The sequence below is a fragment of the Nilaparvata lugens genome, chromosome 5 (assembly GCF_014356525.2).
Source record: "Nilaparvata lugens isolate BPH chromosome 5, ASM1435652v1, whole genome shotgun sequence".
NCBI lineage: Eukaryota > Metazoa > Arthropoda > Insecta > Hemiptera > Delphacidae > Nilaparvata > Nilaparvata lugens.
The window spans coordinates 5,067,773-5,093,124 of NC_052508.1; the positions used below are offsets into that span (position 1 = coordinate 5,067,773).

A 25,352-nucleotide genomic window follows, 5' to 3' on the forward strand; every position below is an offset into this window, starting at 1 on the left:
ATAAACCTACTATGTTCCAAAATTCGTGAAAATCGTTAGAGCCGTTTTCAAGATCCGAACATAAATAACCAGATATAAGAATAATCAGATATGAAAATACATAAATTGCTCGCTCAATATAATAGGATCAGATATACAGGTATCAGCTAACCTTCATAGTGGCAAGGCAGAGAATCGGCAACGCGACGCTGTTCTCCTATCTTTCTCTACCGCCATTATAACGTGGACATCACTATGGAAATGTTCACTTTCACTCCTGAATAGGATTTTACATACTAGGCAGTCCAAATGGAGTTAATGGTAACATAGCATAGATAGGACTCACGCCACTCACCCCTCACATGAACGTCCGCTCCGTAGCCGAGCAGAGTTTCAACAACTGATGGCTTGCAGGCCTCTGTTGCTATGTGTAAAGGAGTGTAGTTATCCTGAAAAATATAATAAATCGTTTGAGAAACGCAATGAAGCTTCAATCTACAATGTATATTAATATGTTTAGAAAATGCAAACATCTCATTATTAGGATGCGCTTGATTTATTAATTGATAATAATGTGAAATTGTTCTTCTATGTTTGGTTTTGAAGCATCTAAATTCAAAAATCCACTTTGTAAAAATAATTAAGAACTGAACATTTTGTGAAGTGAACAGCTACAAGACTTGTCCTATTTCGGACTATGTGTAATCTTATCTAAACTTGGAATATAAACGCCCTTTACCATGGGATATCTTCTTATGATATCTCTTCTCTATGAATATACTACGCTGATGGATAATGGATAAGATCTGTACAACAACCAGCTTATTCCAAATGGATATGGATTCTGTCATAGGAAAACTGGATGGTACAGTCATTCGAATCATTCATTTTTTATTGGAGAGTAATGCATTTATGTGGATATTCAAAACTCACTGCAAATTGTTGAAGGTACAATTTGAATAATAAGATCTACACTTATTTTTGTTATTTAATATTTATGAAAGGTAAAATCTATAAAAATATTATGTCTCGTATTTTTTCAACTACCAAATGTTTTAAAATGAACAAAAAAAAACAAGTATACCAAAGTGTGTTTCAAAAAGAAACCCCATTTCAAACAGTCATTTTTTTTTCAAATGGTGCACACGAGTATCGAGTTTATGATGATGTATAAGTGTTCTATGTGCCCTCCTTTTGAGGCCCAGCCGACATCTAGACAGTAGCCAAATTCATCCCAGACTATTCACAAGATGTCTTCTCGGACTTCAGCATCAGTTATCCTGGGTTTTAGCTCTCCAATATCAAGAGTGCTAAGAGAGGAACAACGTTGAAGATCGTGTTTATGTTCCTCCCCTAGCACCTAGCACTTGATATCGAGGAGCTAAAGACCAGGATAACTGATGCAGTAGCTACAGTCCGAGAAGACATCTTTCAAACAGTCTGGGATGAATTTGGCTACTGTCTAGCCTCAAAAGGAGAACACATAGAACACATAAGTAATTTTATGTAAAATTGGTTTTTTGTCCACCATTTTAAAAATAAATATAACTGTTCAAAATTGAGTAATACTCTTTGAAACACCCGGTATATAAAGATGATTTCGTGAAATGGATAAATGAGATTGCAGACTCTACTTACACTAGTGGTTACATCGACTTTCTCTCCTTTCAATAATAATGTATTTATGATGCCTGTATGTCCGTACATGGCAGCTGTATGTATACTTCGTGCACCATTCTGCAATAAACAAAACACAATTATTCCAAATTCAATGAACAACATTACTAGTAATTCTGTGAGCAGTAGACCTCACGCAGTTTTCTCACCCACAAGTATCTGATGTCACCTGTTTGAAATGTTAACAAACTCAGTTCACGTTTGAATTTGTATTCCATATGATATAATTCATCCAGTTCCGTGATAATCATTCCATTTGATGAAAATTAATTTTTTACAATAAAAAATATTATAATTTCATTTGATTACCTATCAAATTAGTTTTTTTAAATGTGAAAATATTGATACTGATGGGCACGCCACGCATAATAATATCATGACTGCGAGACAAAATATTGAAACCAAAGACCTTAAAGATGCATAACTCTTCAAGGTCTTTGATTGAAACTATAGACCCTATAGAAATAGACACGGCCTCTCCAGAACATCTTTGTAATCCACTTGTCAGCTAATTGATTATAAATAATTCTATAGTCTGATTAATCCTATATTCAGAGTAGATGATTATATAAAATAGTGATATCAGAGTATGGAGGAATTCCTTTTCCTTTCATATTATCCTTGAAATTCAAAATTTCAACATTCAAACATTTAAACATTTAAACTTTAAACATTTAAACATTTAAACATTTAAACATTAAACATTTAAACATTTAAACATTTAAACATTTAAACATTTAAACATTTAAACATTTAAACATTTAAACATTTAAACATTTAAAATTTAAACATTTAAACATTTAAACATTTAAACATTTAAACATTTGAACATTTAAACATTTAAACATTTAACATTTAAACATTTAAACATTTAAACATTTAAACATTTAAACATTTAACATTTAAACATTTAAACATTTAAACATTTAAACATTTAAACATTTAAACATTTAAACATTTAAACATTTAAACATTTAAACATTTAAACATTTAAACATTTAAACATTTAAACATTTAAACATTTAAACATTTAAACATTTAAACATTTAAACATTTAAACATTTAAACATTTAAACATTTAAACATTTAAACATTAAACATTTAACATTTAAACATTTAAACATTTAAACATTTAAACATTTAAACATTTAAACATTTAAACATTTAAACATTTAAACATTTAAACATTTAAACATTTAAACATTTAAACATTTAAACAATAAAACATTAAGAGAAATGTCAAACCGTCGACTTGAATCTTAGACCTCACTTCGCTCGGTCAATTAGATTTTGACTGATAATATTTTAGTTATTGACTAGTTATACAGGATGTTTCAGAAGTATTGTCGAACATTTTAGGGTATTGTTCTTAGATGATAGAAGACTTCAAATGTCGTATTTCAAGTGTCCAAAACTCAGCGGTTATCCCTATAGCTGCCATTTTCTTTTTTTCACTTTTATTAAGATTTCATGGATAATTTCATTTATTAATATTGGTTAAAGAATAACAGAGAAATTAATTCTTTTCGTACTGCATGAATGCACAAGACAAAGAAGATCATCTGAAAAACATTGTATAATAGGCTGTAAGGCCATATGGAGTCACAACGAGTTTCAAAGCTTCATCTTGAATACAATTGGAATTAAAAATTTAGAATTGATGTTTGAATGGTGAAAAGTGTCATGCATGCAGTACGAATAGAATTAATTTCTCTGTTATTTTCCGACCAATCCTAATAAATAAGGCATCCTTGAAATCTTGATAGAATTTTCTAACTTTTTTGTCCTCTCTAATTTTTTTGTAAAGTGAACGGTTCTCGTGAAATTTGCAATCAAAAATTTCAAATGACGTCCATTTTGAAAATTTACATAGAGAATGTTTTATTTTATTCTTCAAAGTTGAGTCTTCATAGCATAAATTTTCATGCCAAATCAATATAACATTTCATTCATGAGATAAAAATTCCTGAGTGAAAAAAACAAAATGACAGCTATAAGGATAACCGCTGAGTTTAGGACACTTGAAATACGACATTATTGTAGTCTTCTATCATCCGGGAAAAATACCCTAAAATGTTTGACACTACTTCTGAAACACTCTGTATTTATATACTGTAGCAGCGGCGAAACTGAGCAGGCGATCTGTATGCAACCCGCATTTCATATCAGCACAGGGGCTGTATATGCAACCCGCATTACATATCAGCACAGGGGCTTTATATGCAACCCGCATTTCATATCAGCACAGGGGCTGTATATGCAACCCGCATTACATATTAGCACTTTTAGTGAGGTCCCCGTTGTAATGATGATTGTGAAAGATGAAAAAACATTGTTGCCGAATCTCTGCCCTGCCATTGCCTTCAATAGAGGATAATAGCTGATAAATTAGAATTGAATTTTGATAGTTTTCTAGAATAATTTGAAGTTTTTCTTTTAAATATAGAAAATCTTCAAATCCAGGAAACTAACATTGATATAAAAAGTGTTACTGGACATTTTTTGTTTCAAATTTAAATGAGAATCTATGGTCTATTTTTGTACAGGAAAATTTTCAGGGTTATCATGCTTGTTGTTTCCGAGTTGAAATTGATTTTTTTTTCGAAATAATAGTATCTTATGTCACATGAACGCGAAGGGGTCTTTTGCAGGCGAGAACGATGTTTCCAGTCGAGTCGTTAGCCGAGACTAGATTTCATTCGAGCACTGCAAAAGACATTCACGTCCAAGTAACGTACAGTATTTTTTGTCATAATTATCTAGAAAAGAATAAATGAGAAATAGAAAACATTACCTGCTTGTGCTGAAGTTACTACATGCATTCTATAAACATAACCTAGTTTACAAATTCCGAGTCAGGAATTTTGTGGAAGTTCACAAAACGTCCACCAGGAGCGCGGAAGGTGGTTTTTTGTAGCAGTTTTGGTGTTCCTATTTTGGAACTAGGAAACATACATAGACTGTAAAGAAAACATATGGTTTCAATACAGTAGAGTATGCTGTAATGAGAACTATATGTTTATTTGTTCTACAAACAGCTGTTTACCGGCTTGATTTCATGCATGGAAAACATATGAAATTGAATGACTATGACAAAAATAAATGAATAGTTCCATAGAGAAACAATAGCATAGGTCGATACCCCATGGTATAGAGAATTTATGTCGCAACTTTTACTGTTATCTCAAGCCGATTACTGTCGATTATTGTCAATTTTTACTGTTTTGTTGGTGTGATAGTGTATGAACGGCACAATTTGAGATACTACCAGCGTCACACAGCTGCATGGGAAAGAACTAAGTGAACTATCGGCTTGGGATAACAGTAAAAGTTGCGACATAAACGCCCTATACCATGGGATATCTACTTATGCTATCGTTTCTCTATGATAGTACCTTGTTTGGCATATGTAGATAGACCCCCTTCTTGAATAGCATCATGGCACAGTCGGCATGACCGTTGAGCGATGCAATATGCATCAGAGTGCTGCCATCTTTGGTTCGCTCGTAGATAGACGCCTTGAATTTGTCGGCGAGGATCTCAATAACCGACGCATGACCGTTCTCGGCTGCTAAATGCATTGGCGTCCGATCTGTCAACAACACCACATTACATTTGTTGAATACATTTTCATAGATAGATCGGCTATATAATGCCATGATCGATGTGAAGAAACATGTGACAAAATAAATTTGAAAAGGGTACTCAGATTTATTTTTTATTTTAATTCAAAAAAGAGCCCTAGAGAGAAAAGACAATAGATTATTTTATCGCAACAACTACCAAGGTCTTCAAAATTAATATACAATTATTCTCAATAATTGTAACAGTTAATGAGACAGTTGATCTATATAAACTCTAAAACCTTATTCCGGACCACTTCCTCATAGACTCTTGAGGTGCGTACAGATATACGCGCCGCGAACATGAGCAATTCGCTTTTAACCAGCTGACGACAATATCTGTATTTTTACAGAAACGGTATAAGATATAGATATAAAAAGGTTGGCATCAGCTCATTAAAAGTGAATTGCTCATGTTCTCGTAAATCTGTACGCACCTTTAGATTAGTAGAAAAACTAAACTAGAAATGAAAACCTGGACATACAGTAACTTTTTCTTCCGTATCACGTATGAATCTCGAGATTTCTGCTCAAACTACTGTTTGCAAGGCCAATTCTTCTAGATACATTTGTTAAAAGTGGACTCGCTTACAGTTTTTGCACAAAATTTTTTTCCTACTTTCTTCTCCAATACTTCCCTTTTTTCTCCTCTTCACCCTTCATTCCTCACTTTTATACCCTTTACCTGCCTATTACATGGGAAACCATAGTTGGCTAGGTATTGTTCCTCCTTTCTTCCTTTTCAGCACACCCCACCATGAAACCTGTTTTTGTATTTTATTAGAAATTTATTTTTGATTGTGATTTTCTGTGTTTTGATTTATTTTATGTATATTTTGTTGATTTGAATAAAATAACTGATTAATTGATTGAATAACATTAGAGTATAACGGTAAAATATGAATATTAATCAATATCAATATCTTGTGTCCTAGGCTATATCTCTAGTCACTTACATGCTATGTCTAGCTTCAGACTAATAGTTAATCATTTAAGCCTGGTTTTCATTAGTGTTGGTGATATAGTTATTAGTATGAGTTCCCTGGGCAAGTACTAAATATCTTGTGAACTCTTACAATGAAAACGTTCATGGTAGAGGAGAGTCATGGTAGAGTACTAGTTTTTAGTAGAGTAGAGTGGGATGGCACCATGGGATAGTACTCTACCACTACTTGTCTTCCCCCACCACCGCTTCTCATTCTACTCTACCACTACTATGCTAATGAAAACAGTCTCGAACTAGTAGAGTAGAGTCGTGCTGTAGGCTATCAAGTTTTAAGCCGTGTCCACACTGAACAAATGTTCGACATACACGTTCGGCAAACATGTTTGTTGAGGTGCTCAGGGACAGACATTTCAAAAAGTTTGGACAATTATTGTTTGTCAAAAAGAATCAATTTATTAAAAAAAGAAAAATTACATGCAGTAATATTATACTCATCCATTTTACCTTCCATGACGAACTGCTAGTTAATAATTTGTTTTTAAACTATTTTTACCGACACTTCAGTCAAGTTTTTTGAATAAATAATTTTTCATCCAATAAATTTGAATGTAGTGTCGTGGAAAATAGTTCATACACGAATAAATAATATAAATACAAAATTAAATAGAAATAAAAAAATATAAATAGAAGAACAATAATACAAAGAGCAAAACAATGTAATAACAAGAACATACTCAACAGGAGTAGACCTCAATGTTCCCTATTGTATTAACGTATTCCGTGGTGAAACTGTTGTTTCAGGTGTAAATTTCAGATTCTTTTCAAGTTTTATGATGTTTGATTATTAATCAGTATTTTTCAGTTATCAGTGATGATTCAATGAAGTATTCTTATTTAATCTGGTTTTTAACTTTTCTTCATTCTAAATTCCTAGTTCATTTAAGACTCAAAATTGGACAAAAATCATAAAGTGTAAACATAACCTATTTTTGGACAATGTCTATCTAAAAATGGGAAAGGAACAGATTTGTGCTTTAAGCCTATTGTTTCTTCCCCAATTATTATTCATAGTTGAGAATGATATTGTATCTTTCAATCTTCAAATAAATGAATAAATGAACAGCATTGTAGTGAAATACAATTTCGATTGTTAGGAAAATCACAACATATCAGAACCCTATGACAAGTTAAACAATTTGTTGTAGTCTTACCTTGACGGTCAGCTATGGAAGCACTGGCACGGACTCCGTAGAAATATTTGACTAAAGTTTCGTCACCTTCTGCGGAGGCTATGTGAAGAGGCGTTTGTCCATCGTCCTAAAAATATGTTAGCAAAATATTAGTTGATGAATAGTGCTCCCAACGAAACGCGGCTTCACATTAATGTATAAAAATAATATTATAATTCTCAAAATAATTTGAATAATGTACTGCATGATAAATCTATTATAGTTCAAGCAAAAATATCGTAAAAATCACAATTTATTTGAAAAAGATTGACTCAAATCTCATTTGAAACACTTCTATAGTGAGGTCCACGTTATAATGGCAGTGTTTGATTAGCAATGGTATTGCTATCCTTGTCTATCATTCAACAAAGGGGATAGCACTATCTCTTTCTCGCATTGATCTGTTGAAAGATCTTCTTTTAAAAATGTAGAATTAATAATTAATTAACAAAATATTACATCTTAATTATGAAAATTTATTATGATATTATCGAAAAATATATATTTCTGCTTAATAAAATATAATTGATTTTTTAAACGGGAATGAAGAGTTAAAAAAAAATACAAATCCCACAAAAATAAAAATGTATCATTCAATTGTACAACAGAACGAGACACTCAAAGAATAAATGCTGTGGAAATGGATTTCTTGCGCCGGAGTTGTTGTGTTTCAAGGATGGATTGAGTGAGGAATACGGAGATAAGGAACAGAATAGGGAAACTGGACACAACAGTAGAGCAGATTGAAAAAAAGCGCCTTGTATGGACATGCACAGAGGATGAGAGATGAGAGGTGGCCCAAAAAGATACTGAATTGGGATCCACCTGGAAAAAGAAGGAGAGGTAGACCGCCCGAACTTTGGAACAAACAGGTGTTTACGTAAATATAAAGAAAATAAAAATCTCAGTACCCTTTTTTTAAAATATTTTATCACAACGGCATATTCGGCATTTCGGCATAAATGACCGAAACATGTTGTGATAAAATATTTTAAAAAAAGGGTACTGAAATTTTTTTTTCTTTATATTTATATTACAAGTAGCCCTATACAGGAAAGAGATAAATAAGGTGTATACGTGTATGAGGAATAGAAATCTGGTCCAGGGAGACTGGAATAATCGCAATAAATGGCAGATGGGGTGCGAGAAACGGCTGGAGCTGTAAAATAGACTGGCTCCAGCCGTTTCTCGCAAGAGTTGATATTACATCAATAAGCCTGTATCAGCTACTGTCTATAGAAGGCATTGACAAGACAGAGGATCGGCAACGTTGTTGTCCTATCTTCCTCCACTGCCATTATAACGTGGACCTCACTATACATTGTAGGTTCAATCATTTCTTTCAGGACGATAATAATAATAATAAGGTGACAAATATTTATTCACCTTTAATTTTTGCCAGTAGAGCCAAAATTTTATTATTAGCATAGAGGAACAAAAGTGCAAGAAGTCGTCCCATGGTATAGGGCGTTTATATCGCAACTTTTACTGTTATCTCAAGCCGATTACTGTCGATTATTGTTGATTTTTACTGTTTTGACCGGGTAAGAGTGTATGAACGGCACAATATGAGAGACTAACAGCGTCATAAAGCTTCACGGGAAAGAGCTACGTGGACTATCAGCTTGAGATAACAGTAAAAGTTGCGACATAAACGCCCTATACCATGGGATATCTACTTACGCTATTGTTTCTCTATGATATTATCACATGATCTAGTTAATTATATTGTACTGTATACTTCTAAAATTTTGTACGTTAGTCAACTTTATTATAATTATTATTTTGTGATTGGAGAAATGTCTGTAAATTATTTGGCAAACAAATAAATTCCAATTTAAATAAATAAAAATAATAAAAAAAAAATAAATAAATAAATTGGCCTTTATTCAATTTCACAATAATTACATTACAAAATAAATCAGTTATAACATTTTATTGTAGGCATTTTTTCTCCATGGCAAAGTGCCGTCTGGAGGAGCAGATGGAATTTACATATTCAGACTCCAAATAAATGTGAAAAAAAAGAAATGTGAAAAGTTCAAAGACAACAACTCGAACAAAAACAATCAAAAATTGAACTCCTGGACCAGAAAGAATCTGTACTGCCATGCCTCCCTGCAGTACCGGCTCACCGCCTGCCAGTTCTGTCCATTCAGGTGCGCCCGCAACTCCCCTTCAGACAGGATACTCTTCCGCAGGTGTCTCGTCCGGATCTCAGCGAGAACAGGGCATCTGGCGATGAAGTGGGGCACATCCTCGTCTTCCTTCAAATTGCAGAGGGAACACGTCTTGACACCACGATTGAAGGAGTACTTGTTCAGCAGGACGAGCTCAGTCCTTGCCTTCAGGAACCATTTGACCAGCGTGAAGTCGTCCTGCTGATGAACATAGTTGGTGAAACGTTCAAGCTGTGGGTAGATTGAACACCTCTGGCTCACCATCAATCTTCTTCTGAAGTTTTCCTGCAGTTTCTCGTCAACTCCGTTCAGAATCGCTTGAACATCGCCCGTCAGGAGACTTGTAGCAGGGACCCCATACACCCTCTCTAGATTGCTCCAATCATTATGACTTCAAAGACTTTTTTCTCAATCACTTTTTTCAGCAGTATGTGCGGGTATCTTTGTTCCGGAAGCTCTAGGCATCGACGCATATACTTGATATGCAGCCTCAATGTATAAACCAGCAGAGGTTTTAGTCCAGTTTCCAGGTACAAACAATAATCTGGGGCCCACATTGGCAGGTTGAAGACCCTCTTAATGAAGAGGCGTTGCACTTTCTCGACCTCATCTATCATTCTTCCTCCCCAGACTTGGGCTCCATAGCATACTGTGGATCTAGACATTGCCTCAAATACATCAAGCTTAGGTTTGAATTGAATATTTTTCTGGGTCAGAAGGCTGTTGAACATATTCAGTGTCATCTTTGCTACAGAAGCTTTCTCTTTAAAATGATTATTCAGTGAAAGTTTTGGTGTTAAGTTCACTCCCAGATACTTATAACTCCCTACAACTTCAATTGGCTCATTGTTGTAGAACCATACATCATGACGACTGGTTCTGCCTCCTCTCCTGAAAATCATAATCTTCGACTTACTCAGATTAACTTGAAGATTCCATCTTTCACAATACACCTCTAGGTTAGATATCATCTTTCTCATTAATACTCTGTCTGGGGCAAGAAGAACAATATCATCCGCATAGGCCAAAAGCTTTATGCAGATCCCACCAACACTGACTCCACCCTCCAAGCAATCCTCCAAGTCGTTTAAAAAGATTGAGAACAATAGGGGACTCAACAAACAGCCCTGCTTAACACCTGTGCCAGTCTCAAACTTTTCGGACAAGCCCTCTTGGCCCCACACTCTCGATGTTGACACATCATACAAATGCCTCAATGCATTCACCATCTTCCGCGACACACCAATCTCCGCGAGTTGATAGAACAGTGCATGCCTATCTATCCGATCGAATGCCGCAGAGAAATCAACAAAAAAGGCATATACTTTCTTCCCTTTCCCACTGAGCTTGATATTCACAATACTCATCAGATTGAATATGTTGTCAACCGTTGAATAATGTTTTCTGAAGCCAGCCTGAAACTCCCGCAAAATGTTGTGGCAATTAATACATTTCTCCATTTTATCCAGCAGTATCCCAGCGAAGACTTTGCTTACTGTGTTGCAGAAAGAGATGCCTCTGTAGTTCTCTGCCTCATTGCTATTCCCTTTTTTGAAGATAGGGTATATTATTGACTCCCTAAAGCTCTCTGGCATGACTGAAGACTCAAATAGACCATTGAACACATCCAACAATTTTTCCAAAAAAGCAGGTGATGCATACTTGATGAACTCGTATGTAATTCGATCCTCCCCTGGTGCTTTGTTTTCCTTGGCTCTTATGAGAACACTTTTGAGGTCCTGCAGGGAAATCGGCGCATCCAGAATATCATTCACGATGAAAGGAGCAGCGTACAATATTTTATCTGCCAGGATGCATGGATTCAGTAGCTGGTTGAAGTGTAATACCCAGTCTCTCAATGTTATACTCGTGCCTGTGCTGAATTTCTTCCTTCTAAAGCACCGCACAAGCTTCCAGAACTGACTAGAATCCTTCACCTCCTTGAATCTTCCTGTCAATTGACACCAAAACTTTTTTCTTTTTTCCACACATAATTTCTTGTATTCCTTATTCCTCCCCATGTACATTTCTCGGACTGATTCTGAATTTGTTCTCCTGAATAGTTTCAAGAGACGAAATGATTCTTTCCTTTTTCTCTCACACTCAATGTCATACCATATCTGTTTTCCCTCGCACTTTGAGTGGCTATCCAATTGACTGACAGGAGCGAAATCATGAATTAATGATATCAAATATTTCAGATCATCCTCAGAGTTGTTCCAGTGCTGACGTTGTCTTATTCTCAAATCAAGTTCTTGCTGATACTTCAGCCTATCTCTTGGCTTCCATTGCAGCTTTCTCCGTATCGGCATGGCGCAGATCTCAGAAGTTTCAGATTTTCCAGGTAAAAGAACCTCGGCAGATATCGGCAGGTGGTCTGAGAATATTTGCGGAGTCACCTCGAACGACTTGATAAGAGGAAGAGCCTCAATCGAGGGAGCGCACAAATCAATGACTGAAGAGCCCTGGGCTCCAATAAACGTATATTCTCCACATGCGTCCTCTGCTGTGCGACCGTTCAAAATAACGAGACCAAAATCAGCAAACATAGCTAATAATTCCCTTCCATTAGCATTGATTGTGTGATCCTTTGAATTTCTGTCACAATTGAGAGGGCAAAGCAAGTTTGTAACTGTATCCTCTGGTATGGTCTGCTTATTCCCGATCCTTCCATTCAGGTCACCCATCAACATGAAGTTGGAATTTTCAATTTCAATCAACAAATCCTTAAGCCTGGCAAAGTCATTCTGCCATCTATTACAGTTGAGGTAAGCCGGGACGATGAGGAGCTTCTGCGAGTCGACGTGTAGTTCGATGAGATTAAAGTTGGAAATAGTTTTATAGTTGAGCATTTTCTCGTGATTCTTTCTTTTTCTAATTCCATAAATTGTTCCCTCACTTGCGCGACCGCGGCTTGCAGCTCTAGTTGCAGGAGTCCACACCAATTCATATTCCTCGAACACTATCTTGAGTCTCAATAGAATGTTCTCATCCTCAACAAATGTCTCAAACAGTAGAAATACATCATATTTTTTTATAAAATCAATAAATTCAACATTACTCAATTTATTTGCAATTCCAGCTACATTGAAAGCAACAATATTCAGGGATGATACATTATTATAAGTTGTGCTAGACCCTGATCCATTCACTTTATTCGGAGAGCAGCTATTAATTATTGCAGCTGGTATCGTTTTGGGCACGAAAAAACTGTGTGATGGATGAATTACCTGCTGATTGTGAGGCGTTGATTTTCCTTATTTGTCTTGGTAAGTCATCTCCCTTCCTCTTCTTCCGATTCGCTTCCAATGGACAATCTTCCTCAAATTCCATAAACTCCCAATTTAAAATAATATATGTCAAATTTCTTTGAATGATCATGAGAAAGGAGAGAAGTATAATCGCATGGAGAGAGTTTCATTCAAGTTACAACTTCTGGTTCGTGATAAAAGGAGCTTGAAGTAGAGCGATACATTTCAAAACATGTCAAATTCATCACAGCTGGATAATATCCTTCCTCATAATAACTACATATCCACAAATAATATATAAAAAGCAATCGAAACAACATCGACAACATCTTCCACAAAGACTTATAAATATATACAAAATATACATATACAAGACTTATACATATACAAAACTATATCGATTCAACTGGAATATATGACAAGTTTTTTGTTTCAAGATGCGAGCAGTTTTTCTTCCACTTTTGAAAGTTGTTCTCAACATTTCTGCGAGAATGAAACATTTCGAAAGCGATGTATTTGAAGTGGTATGTCAGAGCATTGACAAGCTACAGAGTTATCACGCTACACTTTGTCAATTTCATGGGAACAAGCAACAAGAAGTAGACTGGAAAAAGCTCAATAATATGAAGGAAGTGAGAAAATTGGAAGATTTTATTGTGGGTCAATGTCAATAGCTCTTGAAAACTCATCACTGAAATTTATTAAGCACTGAAAATTCTGTGAAGTGAACAACTACAAGAAACCTATTTCGGACTATGAGTAACCTCATCTAAATTTGGGAGAGGAATAGCACAAGGTTACCTTATTTTTCTCTCCCTATCATTTTTGATGATGTACTTATTGTATGAATCGATCAGTAAAAAAAATAGACATCAAACTCATTTATGACAAATCCATTATTACTGAAATAATGTCTTAACTGATTATCAACATAGAGAAAATTTATCACAAAAAGTTATTCCATGGTATAGGACGTTTATGTTCCAAATTTTAAGCCGATTTTTGTTAACTCAAGCCGATTACTGTCGACTACTGTCTACTGTTCTGGACGGGGGAGAGTGTAACAACGACACAGTATGAGAGACTACTATAGTGGGGTTCACGTTATAATGGCAGTGTTTGATCAGCAATGGTATTGCTATCCTTGTCTATCATTCAACAAAGAGGATAGCGCTATCTCTTTCTCGCTTTGCTCTGTTGCCAGAACGTATTTTACCAATGTAAAATTAATAATTAAATATCGGGGCACCGAGCTTCGCTCGCTATTTTTATTTATTGATAAACAGAACACAATTCTCTAAAATGATCGTGTTTATATTTCACAGCTGGCTATATGTCATCTTATGAATTTCGGGGATGCGATATTTTGATTTTTCACATACTCACTTTTCTACTATCCACAGCTGTTTCAGCCAAGGATGAATTATCCTTTTAATGTTGTTCAGCGAGTTTTCTCAAGGATAAGACCTAGTGCAATCGAATCTTTATATCATGAACCTACTATGTTCCAAATTTCGTGAAAATCATTAGAGCCGTTTTCGAGATCCGTTAAACATAAATAACCAGATATATAAATAGCCAGATAGAAAAAAAAACCAGATATATAAATACAGAAATTGCTCGCTTAATATAATAGGATTGACAAAATATCTAATCTCAATTTTATGAAAATTCATTATGGAATTATTGGAAAATATAATTTCTCATTTAATAAAATATAATTCACTATTTTAAATGAGAATGACCATTAAATGAATATTACATCAATAAACCTGTATCGGCTACCGTCTATAGAAGGCAACGTTGTTCTCATATCTTTCTCCTCTGCCATTATAACATGAACACCTCACTATAGCGTTACTTAGCTTCACCAAAAAGAACTACCACGACTATTGCTTGAGTTGACAATGAAATTTAGAACTTAAACGCGTCATACCATGGGATATCTTCTCATACTATCTTTTCTCTATGCCATACTAATAAAATGCTTTAAATGAATAAATTTAGAATTATTTGTATTTACGAAATTTGAATAAGGATACAATTTTTTTTCTTTGCGAAGTCGGCTAAACAAGTTTAATCAAGGGAAATAATATTAGAGGAAAATAGAATATCAAGTGAGTTTATGAGCCCACATTAATCGTTCCAAAAATATTTCAGCATAGATAAAGTACTGTGAAATCCTACACAAAGACCCAGTTGCACAAAAGCCGGTCAAATTTTAATCGAGATTAATTTCACAAGCACCAATCAGCGAAGGCGTTTTTGGAAAGAGTGGTAGAAGCTTCCAGAAAGTTAGTTTGTAAATAATATAGGGTGAGCCGGAAGTGAAACTTGTTCAAGTAGTCTAATGAGCATTGATTAAACGTCGGATCAAGAGCTATTTTTAAAGAAATGAACTGTAGGAGCTGCAATGATTTTTCATGAAGCTCTATCAACTTGGCTGAACTGTTGGAAACGAGAAGAGACTGGAACATTCTTCAAGAGAATGAAGTTTTTCATAGTCAGGTCCACGTTTTAATAGCAGTGTTTGATTAGCAATAGTATTGCTATCCTTGTCTATCATTCAACAAAGCAGATAGCGCTATCCCTTTCTCGCTTAGCTCTGTTGCCTATCTCTCTCTTTCAACAATGTATAATTAATAATTAACGAGCTATTCCATCTTAATCTTGAAAATTCATTATTCAGTTATTGAAAAATATAATATCTTGCTTAATAAAATATAATTGATTATTTCAAACGAGAATGAACAGTTAATATTACATCGATAAACCTATATCAGCTGCCGTCTATAGAAGGCATTGACTAGACAGAGGATCGGCAGATTTGTTCTCCTATCTTTATCTACTGCCATTATAACGTGAACCTCACTATAGATACTCAACAGAGTTTAAAATTTCTTGCTGAAAATGTTTTCCAAAGATGGTTGGTTATCAGCTTAATTAATCTGTCAACATTAGCCCATCCTTAACATTCCAGTGCCTGGAGTAAATATAAATTGGAAATCATGTGAATTAATTTACCAACTATAGTGAGATCTACGTTATCATGGCAATGGAGAAAGATAGGAGAAAAACTTTGCCGATCCTTTGTCTTGTAAATGCCTTATTGACGGTAGCTGATGCAGGTTTATTGATGTAATATTGACTGTTCATTTTTGTTAAAAATGATCAAATATATTTTATTAAGCAAGAATTTATATTTTTCAATAATTTCATAATGAGTTTTCATAATTGAGATGAAATATTTTGTGAATTCATGGCTAATTATTCTAAATTGTTAAAAGAAGATCTAACAACAGATCGAAGCGAGAAAGAGATAGCGCTAACCGCTTTGTTGAATGATAGAGAAGGATAGCAATACCATTGCTAATCAAACAATGCCATTATAACGTGGACCTCACTATAGTTGTGTGCGATAAAATATAAGGGTACCTCATTTTTCACTCCCTATCATTTCGATAATGTACTTATTTAGAGTTTTTTTTTGGTCCTTCGAAATTATTTCTCTAATATGTGAATATTTCTTATTTTAGTGATGAAAATGTGACATTTCTCTCTATGTTTGGCTTGGAAGCATCTAAATTTAAATATCTATTTTGTTAAAAAAATCAAGAACTGGAAATTTTGTGAACAACTAAGGGCCGGTTTCCGAGTTCGGGATTTATTTATTTATTTATTTATACATTAATAGATACAATTATCATTCTCAACCATGAATGATTGGGAAAGAAACAACAGGCTTAAAGCCCAAAACTGTTCCTTTCCCAAATTTAGATAGAAATTGACCAAAAATAGGTTATGTTTACACTACTATGTTCACACATTTAGCTGAGTTCTAGACTTTAAACACCTGGAGTCAGAAAATTGGCTTTCCAAAACGGGGCGTAGTCGCAGCTTTTATAACATTAGTCGTAGTTTTTATTTTCTTATTTCTATAATTGAAAACGTTTTTCCTTGACGAAATTAGACATTCCTAAATGATTCAGAATAGCTGAAACTTTACACTGTTTTCTCTTTATTTTATTTTGTGTTCAATTTTCTAGTTTTTCGAAGTTTAATTCAAACGTGACTGCGACTACGCCCCGTTCTGGAAAACCAATTTTCTGACTCCAGCTGTTTAGAGTCTAGACTTAGCTAAATCCCGAGCTCGGAAACCGGCCCTAAAAGACTCAACATATTTCGGACTAAGTGTAACTATGTGGACTATGTGTATAAATTTGGGAAAGGAATAGCACAGTGCTACCTTAGATTCTCTCACCATATCATTTTTGATGATGTAGCTATTGCTGATTCAATAAAAAAAAATAATACAAATTAATAAAAACAATATAAAAACTTGTAGTGCCCTTCATTATTAAAAACTTTGAAATATTTTAACGACTAGCTTCGGCAATAGGTCATTTTCAAGTTAAAATAACATTTAAACTTAACATTTAAACTTGACATTTTAACTTGAAAATGACCTATGGTCGAAACTAGTCGTTAAAATATTTCAAATTTTTAATAATAAAGGGTACTACATGTTTTTATTAATTTGCAAAAAAGTAGCCCATAGAAGTGTTTTTATAAATAATACAATTTTATGAATGAATAAAGAATCAGAGAACACTCACGTTTTGACTATCGACATTGGCCCCGTAGTCGACCAATATGCGCACCATATCGACGTCTCTCCGCCTTGCCGCTAAATGCAGCGCCGTGTCTCCGTTGTCAGTTGTCGCGCGCAGCTGATCGGCCGTTTGCTGAGCCAACAGTTCTCGACACATGGACTGGTTCCCCGCCTCCACGGCCAGCAACAGCGGAATCTTGCCTTTCTGCAAATTTTTCAACGCATTACTCAACAGCGACTTCCATACCCCCGGTTGGGCCCCTTTCCCACCCGGCTCCTGCCTGATTCCCGCCTGCAGTTTATTGCGCGTCACAAAACTGTTCAACACATTCAACCCCCCTCCACCAGCACTGCTCTTACCCCCGCCATTGTTCAGACTTGCTGAGCTCAGCAGTTTGCCAAACTGTTTTTTGCCCGGCGCGGTTTCTGGGTCAGCGTCAGTTTTGGCGTCAACGTTGAGATTTGAGTTTTTCACACTTTTTTCGAGCAACGCGGACGCGGCAGACGCTTCTTTTGATTGCTGTTTATCTTTGCCGAATGCACGTTTCATTGCCATTTTTATAAAAAAATTACTTGTTCACTTCATATTTTTATTACTTTCACATTTTCTTGACATGTCCCAGTGAGCTTCACTATAGTAATACCTCTTATGAACCTCATTAATTAAATACTAAATACTGTTAATAAATAGCTTATATTTTCGAGCTTACAATTTATGTGTTTTTATAGAATTATTTTGTGAATTTGAAGTTTGTTCAACCTTCCGGCATTCGCGCTGTTGTAAAAAGTACAACAGTGTCAGTTTTTTTGTTGCACAAAACTATTGAATGGGGTGGTGTCAGTGAATGAGTCACCTATGCATTCCAAAACTTTTCCCCCATCACTCCACTGAGTTGTAGTATCAACCGAGCAATGGTTCAGTCTTTAGTTGTCATTTAGTCGCGACAGTGCATAAGTCGCACTGTGCTTAAGATAGGGAAAGACTGTATACAGGGACTGTAAACGAACCAATAACACAGAATTGATGGTTTTGCTTGATGTACCTTATTGGACTATGAAATGGTAATTATCCAAATGTTCATAGGCGTAAAATAATCCAAGAAGATTGAGAAAGTAATTATACAATAATTAATTAATATGTTTTGACAGTAAACAGAGTACATAACACTTGGAAAATTGGATGTTGTACAAAATACAACACGCGACTGCTCGTGTGATTGAGTAGGGCACGACTACCGGAAGGTTTATGTTTTTACGAAAGTTCTATTATCAATCTATCTAAATAGAAAATTATTTGTTACATTCTGATTTGTATATTGAGATTGATGATTTAGTGTATAAATGAACATAACCTACATACTATTTTGACAATTTAAGACAAAATAAGGAAATTGAAGAGGTTTTGGGCAATAGCCTGTTTTTCTTCTCCGACTATTGTATTGTTTGGTCTATACAATAAATAAATAAAAAATCTGGTGTGGCGCACTCACCAACTTTCCTTGCCGTTATGAAAATTTATCACCTGACGCTAGTGTTCACGCGCATCTCAAGTCAGCTGGTGACAGGAAAATAAGGCTGGAGAGACACGAAGTCTGCTATCTCTTCATAGTGAATGATTTAATAGAATCAACCGTTTGCAATATTGAAATAATAACATTTTCTCGAATTTCGAGCTTATTTTCAATTTTAGGTGGAAATGTTACTAAACATTAATTGTGGAGATTACCATGCTCAATATTTTCCACTTGGAAATTTTTGTTTAAATTGTATCTGAAGCCTGATAATAGTTGGGAATCTAAAATCAAACTTTGCATAGATGGGGCAGAGCTCCTGGAATTTTTTCAGATATGAGACTGAGGCAGTTGATAGAGCTTATCAATGACTATTTTAGGTATGAATTTGATCAGAATCGTTTAAGCCGTTTTCGAGAAAATCGCGAAAAACCCTGTTTTTGCAACATTTTCGCCATTTTAGCTGCCATATTGAATTGCATTTGATCGAAATTGTTCGTGTCGGATCCTTATAGTGTAAGGACCTTAAGTTCTAAATTTCAAGTCATTCCGTTAATTGGGAGATGAGATATCGTGTACACAGACGAACATGGTAATAGGACAAGGAAAGTAAAAACGTTCAAACATTTTCGTTCTTTCATTGCACTTTCTTGCAAAACTGATATGATCACTTCATAAAATGTATTGGAACTGTCAGAAATTCACTTAGGCCTATTGACAGCTATAGTAAGATCAATGAGATCAATGGACCTACAATGAGATCACAACATTTTGAAACTCACAAAAGATCATCTACATTGAATTTACAGATGCGAATTACTGAGATATTGCATTTATTCATATGCTAATGAATAATTAATAATCATTATTCCACAAAAATCTGAATGGTGTTCGGTGCTGACAAATTATTCTGAATAATTTTTGGATTGTAGCGCTTATCGAATTTCCATCCAGCTGTTCACCCTGTTGTCAATATTTGCAGAAGCAGAAGTCTTCAGGGTGATTTACAGCATTTAATTTGGATTTCCGTTTAATACTCATCTACATTTCATGGAAACCATTGTTCCAACTTCGCATAAGTTGAAATGAGTCTGTTCATTCTATAGAATGGCTTCAGAAATTTAGAGAGTTGAGAACAACAAAATATTGCTATGCTCTTATTCAAAGTTTTCTATTGCTTATAAATCGTTCAATTTCAAATAAAATAAAATAAATTTTGATCGAAAGATGCTGGATCTCACATTTTGACAACCTTTTCCTGGCACAAGTTCTGATTTCAAACATGGATTCAACTTCGAGTAAAAATAATTGTCCACATTACAATGTTCACTCTCCAATACTTTCTTGGTTTTGTATTAAGCTGAATTTTCCAACGTCTAATATGGATTCTACGAAAAGGAATTGATGTTGTTCCCCACCTTTTTACTTTGGAAAAAGTAACTCAACTTCAAACTTGAGAAAGTAGTTTCAATATCTGGAGATACGGTCTTGATAAACCAGCCTCATCATCATCATCGTATCTATCTTTCAAGGATGCAAACTTATTTTATGATAGAATCCAGTATGAGGGACAAAAATGAATGTCAGATCTAAACCTCAAACTTCAAAACTACATCAAGAAAGTTATAGAATCTATCTTTCATGGACGAAAAACGAATTATTATTCTCAGACACAATCCAGTATCAAGGGCAAGCATTAATGTCAGATCACTCTCATGATCTAAATCCCAATCTAAAACTTGACCTTTAACACTAAAAAATCAATCAGTACTCTTGTCTTATATCTCTCTCAGTGTAGATTTCAATCCAACAGCTGACTTCAAGTTCAATAATAATTTGTGAAATGACTTCAGGCCCAAACAGAAAACCTATAGGTATATCTCGTGATACTCTACTCTTTTCTTTGATTTGGTTTCTCAACTTGGGGCTATGGCGTGCCGCAAGTAAAATTGCACTTACAGTTCGAGGAAAAAAGCTATAGATCGGGAAGAAGAAGAAGAACAGGAAGATGAGGAAGAAAAAGAAGAAGAAGAAGAAGAAGAAGAAGAAGAAGAAGAGGAGGAAGAAGCAGGAGTGAGGAAGAGGAAGGAATGCAAAGCAAAATACCTAGCAAGCAGTACTACTGGTGGTTGACAGTTTGAGGTTTCTGCTTTGTTTTTAAATAAATCACGAGGACACCGTTATCGCTATGAACCTGAATGTCAGGCTAGCTACAGGTTTATCCTCAATCTTCGGGGAAGTTGGAGAAATTATTGTCAAAGAAGAAGGGAACTTGTAAGTTAAAATTGTAGAAAATAGGATCTCAACAACTAATAATTTACCAACTTTTACAGATTTTGTCAATGGGGTACTTGCAGCTAAATACATGGAGTATAATATAGAAATATATTTCACAAAAGATTTCAAATATAAATCTGCATCAATAGTATTTTTAAACATCTATAAAGCGAACAGGATAACCTATAATTGACCAAGCGAAGTGAGGTCGAAGATTCAAGTCGACGGTTTGACAAATCTCTTAATGTTTGAATGTTTGAATGTTTGAATGGTTGAATGTTTGAATGTTTGGATGTTTGAATGTTTAAATGTTTGAATGTTTGAATGTTTGAATGTTTGGATGTTTGAATGTTTGAATGTTTGAATGTTTGAATGTTTGAATGTTTGAATGTTTGAATGTATGAATGTTTGAATGTTTGAATGTTTGAATGTTTGAATGTTTGAATGTTTGAATGTTTGAATGTTTGAATGTTTGAATGTTTGAATGTTTGAATGTTTGAATGTTTGAATGTTTGAATGTTTGAATGTTTGAATGTTTGAATGTTTGAATGTTTGAATGTTTGAATGTATGAATGTTTGAATGTTTGAATGTTTGAATGTTTGAATGTTTGAATGTTTGAATGTTTGAATGTTTGAATGTTTGAATGTTTGAATGTTTGAATGTTTGAATGTTTGAATGTTTGATGTTTGAATGTTTGAATGTTTGAATGTTTGAATGTTTGAATGTTTGAATGTTTGAATGTTGAATGTTTGAATGTTTGAATGTTTGAATGTTTGAATGTTTGAATGTTTGAATGTTTGAATGTTTGAATTTTGAATGTTTGAATGTTTGAATGTTTGAATGTTTGAATGTTTGAATGTTTGAATGTTTGAATGTTTGAATGTTTGAATGTTGAATGTTTGAATGTTTGAATGTTTGAATGTTTGAATGTTTGAATGGTTGAATGTTTGAATGTTTGGATGTTAGAATGTTTGAATGTTTGAATGTTTGAATATTTGAATGTTTGAATGTTTAATTCAAAGGTTTATATGTTGCGCATTTACGGCGAAACGCGGTAATAGATTTTTATGAAATTTGACAGGTTTGTTCCTTTTTTAATTGCACGTCGACGTATATACACGGTTTTTGGAAATTTTGCATTTCAAGGATAATATAAAAGGAAAAATCTGGTGTGGCATACTCACACAACTTTCCTTGCCGTTATGAAAATTGATCACCTGACGCTAAGGTAGTGTTCCCGCGCATCTCAAGTCTACTATTCAAAGATTAGAGCCAGCTGGTGACAGGGTAATAACGCTGGAGACACACGAGGTCTGCTATCTCTTCATAGTGAATCATTTAATAGAATCAACAGTTGCCAATAGTTTGCAATTATTGGATAATCACATTTTCTTGATTTGCGAGTTTATTTTTAATTTTAGGTGAAAATGTTACTGAACATTAATTGTATAGATTCTCATGCTCAATCTATTCCACTCGAAATTTTTCGTTTAAATTGTATTTGAAGCTTGATAATTGAAAATCTAAAATCAAACTTTGCATAGATGAGGCGGAACTCCTGAAATTTTTACAGATATGGGACTTGTAGCAGTTGATATAGCTTATCAATGACTATTTCAGGTATAACTTTAATCAAAATCGTTGGAGCCGTTTTCGAGAAAATCGCGAAAAACCCTGTTTTTGACAACATTTTCGCCATTTTAGCCGCCATCTTGAATCGCATTTGATCGAAATTGTTCGTGTCGGATCCTTATATTGTAAGGACCTTACGTTCTAAATTTCAAGTCATTCCGTTAATTGGGAGATGAGATATCGTGTACACAGACGCACATACACTCATACACACACACACACACACACACACACACACCACACACACACACACACACACACACACACACACACACAGAGACCAATACCCAAAAACCACTTTTTTGGACTCAGGGGACCTTGAAACGTATAGAAATTCAGAAATTGGGGTATCTTAATTTTTTTCGGAAAGCAATACTTTCCTTACCTATGGTAATAGAGCAAGGAAAGTAAAAAGGAGCCTCCTTCATACGCCAATATTAGAGTAAAAATCAGACTTTAGAATAATTATTCATCATAAATCAGCTGACAAGTGATTACACAGATGTGTGGAGAAGCCAGTCTATTGCTGTATTTCCATAAGGTCTATAGTTTCAATCAGGTACTTGTGGATGAGAATACTGCGTGAGGTCTACTGTTCACAGAACTACTAGTATAATAAAGGAAAGAACTGGCTTATACACGTACGGGATAGGAAAATTATGTTCGACGCATTATCACGTCTGAATTACTGGACTGATTAACTTGAAATTTTGCATAAAGATTCTTAATTAAACGAGGATGGTTATAGGCCTATTTTCAATTCTTCAAGATTTCATTACGCAAAGTTTTCAGTTTGCCAAATATTCAATTGGTCCCTTGAGGAGCACCAGTCACCTGATAGTTCATTAATATTGAGATTCTATTCAAGAATATCCTGATCACTTGAAAGTTGAATCCAACACAATGAGAAAATCGAAAAACTACAAAATATGACACTTAAAACTACTCAAAAACTTGAAGCCTAGTCATCACTTAATGTTTCACCACCAAGATTTAGCCGCTATATTGTTATTTCACCCAAAACAATTCGACCATTGAAAAGTGCAGATGAAACAATGAGAAAATCGGAATATCGAGGAACCCATAACCCTGTACCACAAAACAAACTTTACCTATATTAATTCATACAATAAGTTCATCATTAAAATGATAGGAAGAGAAAAAATAAGGTAACCTTGTGCTATTCCTCTCCCAAATTTAGATAAGGTTACACATAGTCCGAAATAGGTTAAGTCTTGTTGTTGATCACTTCACAAAATTTTCAGTCCTCAATCATTTTGACATAGAAGAGTTTTAAATTTAGATACTTCAAAAACAAACATAGAGGAAATATTCCATATTATTATTACAAGAATAGAAATATTCACATATTAAAGAAATAATTTTGAAGGACTAAGCAACAAACTTAACCCCTCCACTGTATATTTCATTACTCACTAACACTACACGTTTTCCCGTCAAAATTCAAAGTTTCCCGCCATTTTGTCGCCGACACGACCCGAGTCGCACGACGCGTGTCGCTAGTCGCATGTCCGTCAGCCGACTAGTCGCCGCGAATTCGCGAGTCCGGAATTTCAAGTCGAAAGAAGTTGGTGATCAGCTCCCCTAGATCCGGGGATGGGACAGGTATGCTCGAAATAAAGATGCGCTCCTATTGGTCGACTGATTTCTGGAGGTGGGGGAAATAGTAGGAGGGGGAGTAAATGGCTGATAAGTTTAGAAAGAAGCCTCCTTTATTCTAGAGGAATCGAATATAATATCCAGTGAATATTGTGGGGTATTTCTTATTTAATTCTCTCATAGTCTCTGTCTTTCTCTAATACTAACCTCCCTTGTCTATCTCTTTGTTTTCATCCTCTTCTAGTCCTCCACTGATTCTCCCATAGTATCTGTCTTTCTCTAATCCTTAACCCTTCTTGTCTATCTCATAGTTTCCTTCTTCTTCTAGTCCTTCACTAATTCTCTCATAGTCTCTGTCTTTCTCTAATCCTTAATCTCCCTTGTATATCTCTTCGTTTCCTTCTTCTTCTGATCTTCTACTGAACCTCTTCCTCCACCACCATTGTTACTACAACTATTTCGCCTTCTTCTTCCAAAATCTCCTTTCTGTAGACCACTTTTACAATGTTGGGTATTTATTATTATTAAGACAGTCTTCTAGCTTTACTCTTTCTATAGTGAGGTACACGTTATAATGGCAGTGTTTGTTTAGCAATGGTATTGCTATCCTTGTCTATCATTCAACAAAGCGGATAGCGCTATCTCTTTCTCGCTTTTCTCTGTTGCCAGATCGGCTTTTAGCAATGAAGAATTAATAATTAATTAACAGAATATTTCATCTTCATTATGAAAATACATTATGAAATTATTGAAAAATATAATTTTGTGCATAATAAAATATAATTGATTATTTTAAACGAGGATGAACAGTTAA

At 34.6% G+C, this 25,352-nt stretch overlaps 1 protein-coding gene across 2 annotated transcripts in view; it reads right to left on the reverse strand.

Moving 5' to 3' along the window:
• LOC111050880 (serine/threonine-protein phosphatase 6 regulatory ankyrin repeat subunit A) overlaps nucleotides 1–25,352 on the reverse strand; it is a 187,719-nt gene that overhangs the window by 65,538 nt on the left and 96,829 nt on the right. For both annotated transcript variants that reach the window (XM_039429781.1, XM_039429782.1), the window contains exons 6-10: nucleotides 17,502–17,702; nucleotides 7,437–7,542; nucleotides 5,052–5,248; nucleotides 1,618–1,716; nucleotides 335–428 (exon numbers count right to left, since the gene is read on the reverse strand). In XM_039429781.1, coding sequence (XP_039285715.1) covers nucleotides 335–428; nucleotides 1,618–1,716; nucleotides 5,052–5,248; nucleotides 7,437–7,542; nucleotides 17,502–17,702 — 697 coding nt within the window. The remainder of the gene's footprint in view (nucleotides 1–334; nucleotides 429–1,617; nucleotides 1,717–5,051; nucleotides 5,249–7,436; nucleotides 7,543–17,501; nucleotides 17,703–25,352) is intronic.